At 38.0% G+C, this 13526-nt stretch overlaps 1 protein-coding gene across 17 annotated transcripts in view; it reads right to left on the bottom strand.

Annotated features, from left to right (window-relative positions):
• PDE4DIP (phosphodiesterase 4D interacting protein) overlaps positions 1 to 13526 on the bottom strand; it is a gene marked incomplete at both ends in the record, with an annotated part of 218443 nt that overhangs the window by 54327 nt on the left and 150590 nt on the right. For all 17 annotated transcript variants that reach the window (XM_079696963.1, XM_079696965.1, XM_079696977.1 and 14 more), the window contains 4 exons: positions 8103 to 8230; positions 9365 to 9477; positions 10943 to 11080; positions 11473 to 11589. In XM_079696963.1, the coding sequence (XP_079553089.1) occupies positions 8103 to 8230; positions 9365 to 9477; positions 10943 to 11080; positions 11473 to 11589 (496 nt within the window). The remainder of the gene's footprint in view (positions 1 to 8102; positions 8231 to 9364; positions 9478 to 10942; positions 11081 to 11472; positions 11590 to 13526) is intronic.

Here is a 13526-nt window from a genome sequence, read left to right as displayed (position 1 = left end):
TGATCCTGTGGTTGAAGAAGGTTCAGCTCTATGAGGTCAGGATCCTCACCCCCATACCACTCTGGGCCCACATCCCATGATGATTCCTGTACTAGGTTCCAGAAGTAAGGTAAGTGGGGATTAGAAAGAGTGATTGTCACTGGCCTTGAAGGCTTTTGTCTAACCCTTTCTACCCTCCACTTACCTTTGTCAACCTTCCTGATGCCACATCTCCATTTCTACATAATGTTCCCTCTTTAATTCACTCTGGGGCAGGATACCATGATTTTGACTTCATCAGGAGTTAAGTGGAGACACAGCAAAAATGCCCATTTCATCCTGACATTCTACTACTAGGGGTTTTGTTTTCCTCATTCATTTTTTCATCTAGCTTAGTCTGCCATACTTCCTTCAGGGCAGCTTTAAGAGTTGCTCAGCCCTTTACCAATTTGAAGTAGAATGCTAAAGCCTTTTTTGTGTGTGCTTGTTTGAGGGGTAAAGTTAAAAAAAAAAGTTTATAGAAAACATTGGAATAAGTTATCCCACACAAGGTCCTATCTATAAGTTTATATTAGCCATTCCTCTTTCTGTTTTTACCATTTCTGGTTTTTTTAAAATGACAATAAAGGACTTCTCTTTTGTGGAGGATAAGCTTTTCTATGCTTTCACAAAGCAACAAAACACTGTCTTCAGAACTAAGTTGGAATAGTACTTTAAATTTCTAATTTAAAGGTACTATATATTGATGAAGTGAGTGCTTATGTTTGATAAATAAATAAAATGGTCTGCCACCTTTAGAATTTCTGAAAGCTAAGAATCTGTTCATTCAAATTTAACTTGCTTCTCCAGGTTTTATCTCCAGGATTAAGTTTTACATGTTAGACTGGAAATTTTATTAAAACCTTTTATTTGAGGCTTCGATGGTAGTTTCTCAAGTTGTGGTTCTTCCAAGTTTCTAGGTTCTGAACCACACATAATGGAGGTGGTACCAAAACTTCTGTTTCTTAGATTTAGAAAATTATCTTCTACCAACTACCTGACTCTATAAAGTGTATAGAAATAAACTTCTATAATACTATAAAATCCTTGGGCAAAAATTTAAGTGGTATGCAAAAATAAGGTCTTTTTTTTCATCGAGGCAAAAATTCATACTTCTGTGCTTTCTAAATTGAGGATGGCATAATTATTGAGAACATGGACTCTGGAGCCAGATTGTCTAGGTTAGATTTTTGCTCCCATCATTAGATACGTGACTTTAGACAAATCACCACCTTTCTGTAACTCAGTTCCATCACTTATTAATTAGGGTTAATAGTAATATCCACTCCATACACCTGTCAACTTTCAAGGGTTTGGTGCTTTTGAAGGGCTTAGAATAGTGGTTGGCATATACTGTGTACTCAGTGTATTGCATTATTATTATTGTTTTAAGTTATTGTTGGTAAACTGGTCTATGGGCTGAAAAGTTGAGGGTAGAAAAAGACCGTAGAACCTAAAAGTACTCAGCAGAAGAAAATTCTATACCTAATGTTTTTACTGGATGATCTTAATCGAGTCTATCTGTACTTTTTCACTGCTGAATATGTTTCCCCAACAGGAGGTTTGAAGTAACACTCTTATGTTCTCCCTACTTTGCAGGACAGTTGAAAAAACACAGATCTATCAGTAGATTAAGATGAACTCTTTTGAATAGGTTTTACAAATAGGATTCATCATCATTAAATAATAACTGCCTTAAAACTCCATCATGCACAAATAAGCCTTGAGGGAAAGTCATGAAGTGTTATTTTAATTCTTCAGTAATGAGTCCCAACTGGGCTGCAACAAGACCATATTCTCCAAATTCTACTCTACCATCATTATTGTTTCCTTTTTAAGCCATTTATACACAACCAACAGAAAAGGAGTAATATTTTCCCATAAAGTTACTCAGAACATAGGAGTCCTATTTGACTATTTTGAAAGGGGATTCAAAGAGCTAAACTTTACAGCACGAACAAGTTTGCAGTGACAAGTGCCCGGCTGTTTTTCCCTCAGTGCCAGGCTCTTATGTCCTCTGGGCTCACCTCACTTTCACTCCTAGGCACTCTGCCATGTGCTCATTACAAGAACTCTCACCTGTTCACGTCATGAACCAACTATTGATGACTTAAATATTATGATGCTACATGAGAGGATCAAAGAAAAAAAGGTCTCCTATCAAACTGCAGTATTACCTGCATCCATTCCCTTCTGGACCATAAGAAAATGTTAAGATTTCATATAATCTTCCATAAGCTTCTGCCAAGAAATAAAATTCTTTAACTAGACAGATTTTGATATTGGAACTGAAGTAGCTAGAAATCTGTTGTCTGCAGTCAAGCCCCTTCATGGTATATCTTTGTCTTTAAATTGTAACATCTCTTAGGTACCCTTCCAGCTTACAAGCTTACAATTCAGAAGGCAACTGTTTTCAGTGACTTAAAAGTCTGTAATGTCAAGGAATTCTTCCTGCTTATGATCTCTTTTTTCCTCAAAGAACACAAGAAACAGGCCTTTCCAGGAATATACACAGGGACAGCACCACCCACCAAAACAATGGACTCCTCGAATTTTCATCCCACTTTCTACTACTTTCCTTCAGCAAGGAGAGCAAGAAGTGTTTTTTTAAGGTAAAGTAGTCCATTTCACATTTCTGGGGGAAGTATAATGCTGTTTCTTTAGTCTCACTTCCTTGAGAGTAGAAAAATTCAGGTTTCTTCCTCAGCCTTTCTTTAGTTAAATTTCTTGAGCCTTATTTGACTTGGAATTTTATTACAATAATCAATAGACTGATTCTCCTATAAGGGAAAGAAAAAGATATGGGCTTTCTCTACTTTTCTCATAAATCTTTTAAGAATGAAACCAAATAGTTACTGTTTGGCCTTTGATAATTTTATTGGATCAGTGACAATTTTCTGTGTCTCAACTAAAGTAGCTGAAATTCTAACACTTATATATAAAAAAGTACACGCTCCATTTCAGCACAAATGTTAACACAATTTAACACAACACAGTGCCATGAAGAAATGAAAATTTACAGCTTGTTTTGGTGGGGAAATAGTCCTAGAAATAATCTAGCACCACGTTACTGGATTATTTAACATGTCACTTTCCTTCTTCATTTAAATTGTTATGAATCACTCTAATTTTTCTCAACAGCCCTAAGACCAAAACTTTAAGTGGTAAAAGTAAACCTGCTTTTATTATGAAACTGATAGTACTTCATGGAAACAAGACAGAAATTCATGGTTTATAAAACATATTTGTATATACACATGGCTCTAAAGTTCACAGATTGAGAGACAGGTTGGTATTTCAGAGCAGTGATTTTGATAATTGCAAAAGGAAGCACTGTATACTCATGTAATATACCAAAAACAAACCTATATGCATTTCCTAGACAATCATGAGTTCTCAAAGGGAACAAGGAAGTCCATTTGGTTCATGTACTTAATTAACAACCCTACTCTTCATATTACTTTAGATCAAACATTTTCTGATGTTGATGAACTTTCTATTTTATCCTTCCAGCTTCAGCAAGAAGAAAACAGTATGATAAAGATTTTTATTTCTGGAATTTGACTTTAAACAACAAAAAGGGAAAGTAATGCAAAAAGAATTAGTATGTCACTTTATAAGTTTAATTATTCTTATTTGAAATCTGATAAAATTAGTATTGTCAATAGCAATACTAATAGTATTAGTATTGCTCTACAGTTTTATGTGTCCCTTCCACTTCTCATCCTTTGTTGGAGGCAAATTATAAATTTGCTTTATTTGGGAAATTTCTTTGGGAAATTCATCCTGGCTCAGTGATTACACAGAAAGAAGTTGAGAACTTACCTTCGTCAACACTCAAACTACTTAAAAGCAACATGGTAGTCTTTCAACCATAATTAAAAAGGCGTAAAAAAGTTATTGCTCCAAAAGTCTAGTGGGAGAGTGGCTTAAATCCATAGTCCAAAAAGCATTAAGATGCAGAAACTATTACCCCACAGAAATCACTCTGATGTACTATCCCACTGACTCATTCCTTCTGTTTTTTAATTGGGTTGGCTTATATGCAGCTCCGTATTCCCAGCTGTTCTTTCTACAGTACAAATGGTTCTATACTACCAAAGGGAGAAGAAAAGCCCTCTGAGCTCTACCCCAAAGAGAAATGAGAAAATACTCTATATGATTCTATCTCAGAGGATGTTAGTATCTGAAAAAAAAAGCTAACTTCATTTATCCCACCTCTAGTGCCATTTCTATGAGGCAGGATGGAAAATGGACTTTAAAGTATGTGGGTCACTGTATTCCTTCCCGACTCCCTAGGAAGTTTGTCATATATCCCTGCACACTGCCTGCAGGCCTCTAGAATTACTACTGAGACCCTAGTTGAAGAGGCAACTTGAGTTTTTCAGGGACATGAAGAGTCTGTGACGTTTTCAAATAAAAAGACCAAGAAACCAGAGATCAGTAACTCTATCCTAACAACAGGAACTAGAGTTTTCCAATAGTAGCTCAAGGAAAGCAAAGGTATTAAATTATAGTTTCCTCTAGGGCTTACAGTCCAAAGGGAAGTGACTTCAGGTAGGTCAGTCAACCTTTATTCCTCAATGAAAGGAGCAATTTTGGGTGTAATCTGATCTATTCCTTCTTTCCCTAATCAGAAGACTCTAGATCCAACTAGAAGACTGAAGCAGAGAGAACTGAAATCAATTTTCTTGAACTGTTTTGAAGCTATGAACCAAACCTCTCAACCAGATACTGAATTAGAAGCATAAGTAAGCACAAAAGTGATAGGTCTTTTATATATATCTGCCATTTATGTATAAACTGTGCAAGTAGAATAAACAAAAGAACCTCCTAAGGAAACTCGTGGCCTGGATCTAATATCCTATCCAGGTCAAGATTTCCTTGATCTTTAACAGATCTCTCACTATACATAATGACAAAGACAAATCTTTTAAAAACATGAAGGAGGAAGTGGAGGAACCAAAAATATTGCTACCATCCACAACTGAATGAAGAGAGGTGGGTGTGGGAGAGGGTTGGGTCAGGGGGGATAAGGATAGAAGTACACCCCATCAAAGTAAAAGGTTGACAATGTTAAAATAGTCCCATCAGGCCTTTTCAGAAAAAGTTATAACTTGGCTAAATAGCTAAAAAGAGAACACCAGAAAAATGTCGATTTATACTAGGCACTAACAATCACCAGACTTCAATGATATAGTTTAAACCTGTAATACAAAAGAGTTTAGGGGGAAATATCTGTCAAAAGGACTCCATTTCACTCATTAAATAAATCTTCTTGGAGGTCCTTTTCAACTCTCTAGCTCTAAAAACTATAGACTTCAACTACCCTGACCTCTTACAACCATTACAACCAAAAAGGAAATGTGAGAAAGACCAAATCCATCAATATGCATTTTTCTCAATTTAAGTTCTATGCTTGCAATTAAGCATAGCCTGAGTGAGAATTTCATTTCATTTTCTTTCACGCTTTTTATTCAAGCACAAGGTTCTATAAGCACACAATGCTTTATCTAAAATTATTGTAAGGTTGAAAAATTCCTGGCAAAAGCAGAATAATTCAGTAAGAGAAAATGTCTGTGCCCCTGAAGAGAGAATGGAATCATATTATAGCATGGTAAATATGATTATATGAATAATGTGGCCAAAGCATCATCTATCTGTGGAATACAGAACAAAATTCATTAGAATCATGTTCTCTAATAAGATGCCAAATTACCACACAAAATTGTTAGACCAGCAAGCTCTCTCCAGTTAGCACTGTTTGCAAGCCTCATTCCAGCTATACAGACCAGAAAGTCAGTACCAGATTTTAGTCACATCTACTTTATCAAGACCAAACTTTTAATTTCTCTTGTGCCACTAAATCACCTAATTTTCTAAAATGTTTCCCAAGGACCAATATCAAAGGTAAGTAGCTATAGCACAAGTTACTCTATCTTTTCAAGATCCAAATCAGGACTAGAATTCACTTACTTTCTCCCCCAATCTATGTATTTTGTCCACTGTTCAGTAGGAAGTTGAGTTTCTCATTATTCACCCCACTACCTTAATATTTCTAACACTTAGCAACTGTTCAAGATAACAAGGGAAATTCCTATTCTCATCGGAGAATGACAGAAACAGAAGTAGTAGTTTACATAAATTACTGTAATCACTATGAGCCATTAGAACCCAAATATCACCCATGGTTGAATCTTAACAGGAAACTTAGAAAGTGTCATTGGTCTATTAGTAAAAATAAGGAAAGGCATTTCTTAAATGCCTTGTAATCATATGACAGGCTAGTCTTTGGTGGGGTGATATTTCTACAGCTCGATTACCCTCCTCTTTACTTCTACAATGTTACAGAGCTGTGTGCAGGAAAGGGTCACTAAACATTGGAAGACTAAGAAAAAATGGATGATTCTGCTTATACTTCCAATCTTCTTTCTTAAATGACCCCTGCACCACCCAAAGCCTATTAAACTGAAAAGCTCTCCATTAAGAGGAAAGCTTATGGCTACCAATCTTTTACAAACTATCAATACTTAATCAGAGAATTCCATGGTGTTTCTCCAGTAGAATATTTTCTTCCCTGTCCATTTTAGAGTGACAGGTGCTCTGTTACAGGAGTGGCTAAGGTTACAGAAACTTGGACAGGATTTATAAGGTAAGCAAGCCATGCCAACACATGAATGTGAAAGAAATAAAAGTGTCATGTGAAAAATGGAGGGAAAAAAGAAAAACCATTGTGCTCCACCCTCGTTTAGAAAGGGTACTCGGTCACATTTCTGGGGCTAAGGAGCCTCAATCCATATTCACCAAATTCCATGTTTAAAAACTGAAACCTCAGCTTCTAATCTAGGAAATTAATTCCAGCAGAAATAACAAACCTCATGGGTTAGCAAGGCTACAAAGTAACCTTGGTTACTTTTTGTACTCTTGACATTTAAGATACCAGAAGTATAATCTCAAGGTCCCCTTTCCTTACATGTCATGTTGAAATAAGAAAGCATTGAGACAATGACCAAAACCTAGAAAGATCTGCAACATTTCTTTCTAAACTATTCAAACACATCAAAGCCAGAAGCCTATTACTTATTGTAATATGGAGAAATGCAAAAGCACTAAAAAGTAAAAAATACAGGACTCCATCTAGTGCCATTACCAAATGAAAAAAATACAAGAAATATTTTCTTCTAGTCATAATGAGTTATTTGGTGAAATACTGAATTTAAAGGGGGACATTACATTTGAAATTATCTTTTTATACAGAGAATTCTGACTCTGGAAGACCTGGGAGCTTTCTTAAAGTTGTGTTCTGACTAAATACTACACCCTTAGTTTAAAGAAAAAAATTTTAATGGAATCTAATCCGCACCTAATCTAATTTCGCTGTCATTCAATAATCAACTCTGAAACAATATTAGAGGTAAAGGTTTACTATAAACACTTTAACAGTCTTTGCCTCTGCTCTTTAACTTGGCCTTCCAAATACTTTCAGTCTACTATTGCAAGACTTGGCTTTGGTTACCTTCTGATGAGGATTATACCACTTTTGCAAAGTCATTCTTATAGACTCTCAATCTCTTATCTCTCTCTTATCTTGAAACTTTTGATTAAAAAATTGCTCTCACTCAAAGAGCAGGAGTTGATTGAATGGCAAAAATAATACACACGCATGCATTTATGACATGATATGGAACATATGAAATGGATTGTGAAAGTGGGGGAGGAATAAACTTTATTGGCCTGTAGAAGGGATGAGGGCAAAGAAGGAAGGGCTGGGGAAAAGAATGAAAACAGGTGGGAAAACTAAAATGGAATGATTTATAGTGTGCAAATATACTTTGTAACCTCCACGATTCAACTTATAGACAGCTATGTACAGTGAAATACAGGTAGACTAAAGTGAGTTTCACTTTGTAGTTGATGCTACTTGTACCAGTTCTATCATTAGTAAGTCACTGTTTAATTCTGCCAAAGTCAGACAAGGCTCTCTGGTTAGTGCAAACAAGGGTCTCCATCCCGGGCTGCAGTCTGACCCGCCAGTGCTCAGAAGGCATGCTCGTGACGAACTCGCACACTTTCCAGTTCCCCACCTCCAATGGCGGCCAGGGTCTCCAGCCTGCTTAAGCGCTCCAGGCTTCTTCCAAGAACTTCTTCTAGCCGACTCCGTATCACCTGGGCCCCTTCTAGTTCCACCTGCAGAGTTCGGTCTCTCTCAGAGCTGATTAAACATGCCACACATGGAAGGAAAATGGATTAGCCATCAATGTAATGAGTCCATAGATGTTTCCAAAGAGCCATCAGTGCCACTCTGAGCCATGACACTTTTGGAGTAATTGTTCTCTAGGACACAGTAAATGAATGTGGTCTTTGTTGTGGCCCTTGTGTTCAATGCTGGTAGATTAGCAAGGCCTGCTTTCTGTAAAGTTTGTCCCTTTATCCTAGATTCTGGGCCAATTTGACATAAAATTACAGTTCCTAATATTTATCTCACACCCTTATAGCCCACTAAGAGAAATTTCATTTTTTAACTAAAAGCATTAGTTTCTGAAAAGCCAAAACCCAGGAAAAACTAAATGCAAACTGAATCGATATTGAGCCAAGTAGGGTTGCTACTGAAGATATTTGTTTTCTCATTTGTTACCAAAAATTGATAGCGCTCTGAAAAGGAATCCAGTTCACAAAGATGCAGAGATTCTTTATAAAGTTCCACACGTGGTCCTATTTTACCTTTCCTCTGCCTTCATTTTCTTGAAGGAGAAAGAAAAAAAAATTTTTTAACTCAAAAATAAATTAGAAAAAACTGAATAGTAAAAGAATAAAAATTAGGAAAGAGAGAAAGGGGCTAGGAGGGAAGGCAAAATAAGAAAAAAAATTAAGGGAATATAAAATGAACCAGAAGGATATAATATACATGACCAAAAATCAAGAGGTACAGGAAAATAGATTCATCATCATGGCTATGAGTAATCCTGGGGTAATATTAGCCATAACAACAATTATATCTTCTTCAGTTATATTCAATGAGTATCAGTGCCCTTTATAGTCTTATAATGAAGCAGCCTTTAATAGGACATGGATTAGAGAGAGGAAAGAAACATACAATGAGTGCTTACTATATGCAAGCATTATTTTAGACACCTGACACGTCTCCTCATTTGATCTTTGCAATAGCTACATGAAATGGATGCTACTCCTGACTTTAGATTTAGACACTGAGGCTCAGAGCAATCCCTACAACTAGTGACAAGTCAGGTAGTCCCAGGTATGCTTTTCTTTATCTCCCTCCTTGTATACTGTAAGCATCTGCGCTTAATGAGGAATAAAAGGAAAAACAGTGCAGTCACTCTCTTACCTCTCTGGATGGGCATGGAACTTCACCAGACTGCTATAGAGCTGTCTCTCTGCTTGTAAGGCCTCATTGAGCCTACTCCGTTCATCTACCAGTCCTTCTAGCATCAGCAGCAACTGAGGGAAAAAGAATAGAAGCAACATGCAAATAGAGACAGGAAGCCATAGTTAATCCTGAGAAAGAGACCAAAAGAATGTATTAGCATGGGGCTTCCCTGGTGGCGCAGTGGTTGAGAGTCCGCCTGCCGATGCAGGGGAAACGGGTTCGTGCCCCGGTCTGGGAAGATCCCACATGCCGCGGAGCAGCTGGGCCCGTGAGCCATGGCCGCTGGGCCTGTGCGTCCGGAGCCTGTGCTCCGCAATGGGAGAAGCCACAACAGTGAGAGGCCCACATACCACAAAAAAAAAAAAAACAAAAAAAAAAAAAAAAAAAAAAAGAATGTATTAGCATGAACTATGACTCAAAAAGCTCACTATCTCATTACTGACTTAACCTTTCTATATATAGTATGTTACAGTTTTCAAGTCAATGCCATATTATCTTTTTTTATCTTTAAAACTCTATCGGGGGCTTCCCTGGTGGGTGCAGTGGTTAAGAATCTGCCTGCCAATGGAGGGGACACGGGTTCAAGCCCTGGTCCAGGAAGATCCCACATGCCGCGGAGCAACTAAGTCCATGCACCACAACTACTGAGCCTGCGCTCTAGAACCCGCAGGCCACAACTACTGAGCCCATGCACCACAACTACTGAAGCCTGTGCACCTAGAGTCCGTGCTCCGCAACAAGAGAAACCACCACAATGAGAAGCCTGCACACCACAACAAAGAGTAGCCCTCGCTCGCCACAACTAGGGAAAGCCCGCGCACAGCAACGAAGACCCAACGCAGTCAAAAATAAATAAAATAAAATAAATTAATTAAAAAAAAACCCTATCAGGCAGAATTCAAATATGGGAGCAAGAAGAAGAAAGAGGAGAGTGAAGCCAGAAGGACAGGAAAGAGGCCAAGAAGAAGGAGTGGGAGAGAAAGCAAGGAAGGGCAAGAGGGAAACATACAATAGGACTTACTAGTACTCTTCATTCATTCAGTAAACATTTATTGGGCACCTTCTATGTACCAGACTCTGTTCTAAGGATAAGCTTACTACATAGTGGGGGGAAAAGACATTCATGAGTCACAGACACGTCATTGTGAGCTACAGTAAGTGCTATAAAGAAGATGAGCTACGATAGTGCATAACCACAGAGATCTATTTAAGTGAACTGGTAGAGTTAAAAGCTAGCTTGGAATGAGATGAGTAGTTAGTGAGAGGATGATAGTGGAGACAGGGAGGAGTACAGGCAAACAGGTCATTTTAAGAAGCTTGGCATTAAAGAGAGGTCACATATGGGGCAGCAGTTACAAAGGAACTACACGTGTGAGAAGAGAGCATCTGTGGCTGCTACGACCAAGGCAGGGAACTTTAGAGCACAGATTTTCTATGAAATTCCATCGACAGACACCTTCATAAGTAATTGAGATTGACGGCTTGTTCATTGTTTATCTCACAGTAAAAAATAAGGTTTGTAATTCAATAACTTACTTGTTGTCTTCGGTTTCCAGAAGTTTCCTGACCTTGTGATTCTACTGAAGCAACTTTTTCCCGAAGAAGTAAGACTTCTTGGGTCAGGCGTTCCATAGCTGGTACGTCTTCAGGATCAACCAGCTGCATTTGCAGGTCCTAAAAGTCAAAAACAGGTATAGTAATAAAAATATTGGGTTGCACAAAAAGTTTGGGTTTTTCCATAAGATCTTACGGAAAAACCCAGATGAACTTTTTGGCCACCCAATAAGTAATAAAAACACTATTCAGCACAGGAACAAAGTAACAAATCTCTTGAAATAGTCTGCTATACTTTAAGTGGGATATTAATAAGCCGTATGACGGTAACAATAGCTTCTTTATGAAATCTTAGCAACTCTGACATCAACCAGAGAGAATATGGCAATATCAAGAGGCTCAAACTAACAGTGCATAAGAAGACTCAATGTATCCAAGTGTTGTCTGAAGATGCCCTACAGGTATTCTGGGCTGTAATAATTTCCAATAGTCTTTAAAAAGCTTTGAAAGACCTTTATGAGGTCTTCTTTAATCTGTATTGTCCTGGTCAGGGACTCCATATCAGCAGCCTGCACCTGCAGCTCTTCCTCTTGCACAGCCATCATGGACTGGAGGGCGGAGAGTTCCATCTGTGGAGAAAGAAATCCTGAAGTCAGTGGGTAGAGGAAACAATATGTGTCACAATTACATTTTAACATTGAAGCAAATGCACTTCCATATCTTATCACTATCAGCCAGTAGTGCAAATAGAAACTAGAACATGAATAGTGCGCTACTGGATCAGATCAATAAACTGCACTGTGCAGTACTAAAGGGTGTTTCATGGGAAGTTGTAATGTGGTTTTAATGATATCCTCCATCTTTGTTAGCACTACAAAACATACCAAATTTGTTTAATTAATGAGTTTATTATACTACTTTAGAAAATGGGTTACCACTAGCAGATGCAAGAATAGATGTTTTTCTTTACATAAGTATTTCAGCTAAAAGATTTAAAAAAGACAGAATATCTCCATTTTTGTAAGCCTTAATGAATTAATAGAGGCATCGATCATCAATATCACAAGAGATCACCAAACATTACACACCTCCCGATGGAAGAACACACCACCACCTATGAAGAAGTCCTTCAAAAGTTAACACTGTAGGCCCTAAACGTTCAATATTGTATCTTTCATCTCTCCTCACCAGAAAATGACAGCCAAATATTCGATTATGACAAATTTCACTAAAAATCATGATAATTTCCACAGCTGCTAACATTTACTAGGTGCTTATTACTGTGTTCCAGGCCTTATATAAAAATACTTTGTATATATTTAATCCTTTTAACAAACCTAATGACTTGGCTTCTGCCTACTTTTTCAACCTCAGTATGAACCATTTTCTACCTCACTCATGATTTTCTAGGCACAGTGGACTTTTTCTGTTCTAGGAATACCAGACTTGCTCTTGACTCAGAGCCTTTGCACCCACTGTTCCCTCTGCGTGAAATATCTTCCTGAGTTGCCTCCTTCTCATCCTCGAGTCCCAGCTTACACGGCATCTGCTCAGAGCATTCTCTAGCCATTCTATCTCAAATGGTCCCATACGTGTTACTTTCTATTATTTCCCTCATATGGCTTATGACAATCTGTAATTGTATTATTTGTTGTCTGAATCTCCCCAGTAGGAATTAATTACATAGGGTCAGAGACTTTGTTGATTTTGTTCCCCATTCATCCCCACCACTTGCCCTGGCTTAGAGAAGGTACCCATATAGCTGATGAATGAAAGAATGAGTGAATCCTCCCAATGACCCTACAGGATAACTACTCTTCTACTCCTCAATTTACAGATGAGGTGACTGAGGCTGAGAGAAATTAAGGAACTTGTTCAAAATCACAGCCAGTAAGTGGTAGATCCAGAATGTAAACTCAAGGAAGTAGACTCAAAGCCACCAGACTATGTCTTATATGCTTCATGGTAATGGCAAGTTATTTGTAAGTAAACATTTTAAGGAAATATTTTGAGATAATTTTTTAAAAGTAGTTGTGATAAGTGAAGATGGATGACACACAGCTAGTTTAAGGTGTAATCAAGCTTCCTAAAGGAAGCAGCACCTTTTTCCTTAAGTAATATAAAACGTAAGTTATAAGCAATAAAAATTTTACTTGTGTATCTTCTTTTTTTTTTCTTTAATAAATTTACTTATTTATTTTTGGCTGTGTTGGGTCTTTATTGCTGCGCACGCACTTTCTCTAGTTGTGGTGAGCGGGGGCTACTCTTCACTGAGGTGCGCAGGCTTCTCATTGTGGTGGCTTCTCATGTTGCAGAGCATGGGCTCTAGGTGTGCGGGCTTCAGTAGTTGTGGCATGAGGGCTCAGTAGTTAGGCTCACGCACTCTAGAGAGCAGGCTCAGTAGTTGTGGCACATGGGCTTAGTTGCTCCGTGGCATGTGGGATCTTCCTGGACCAGGGCTCAAACCTGTGTCCCCTGCATTGGCAGATGGATTCTTAACCACTGCGCCACCAGGGAAGTCCTACTTGCGTATCTTCTAACTCCATCGATGCTTATAGAATCACTG

This window comes from Hyperoodon ampullatus (genome assembly GCF_949752795.1).
Source record: "Hyperoodon ampullatus genome assembly, chromosome: 2".
NCBI classification, from domain to species: Eukaryota; Metazoa; Chordata; class Mammalia; order Artiodactyla; family Ziphiidae; genus Hyperoodon; species Hyperoodon ampullatus.
This window is presented reverse-complemented; position numbering and strand designations above follow the sequence as displayed.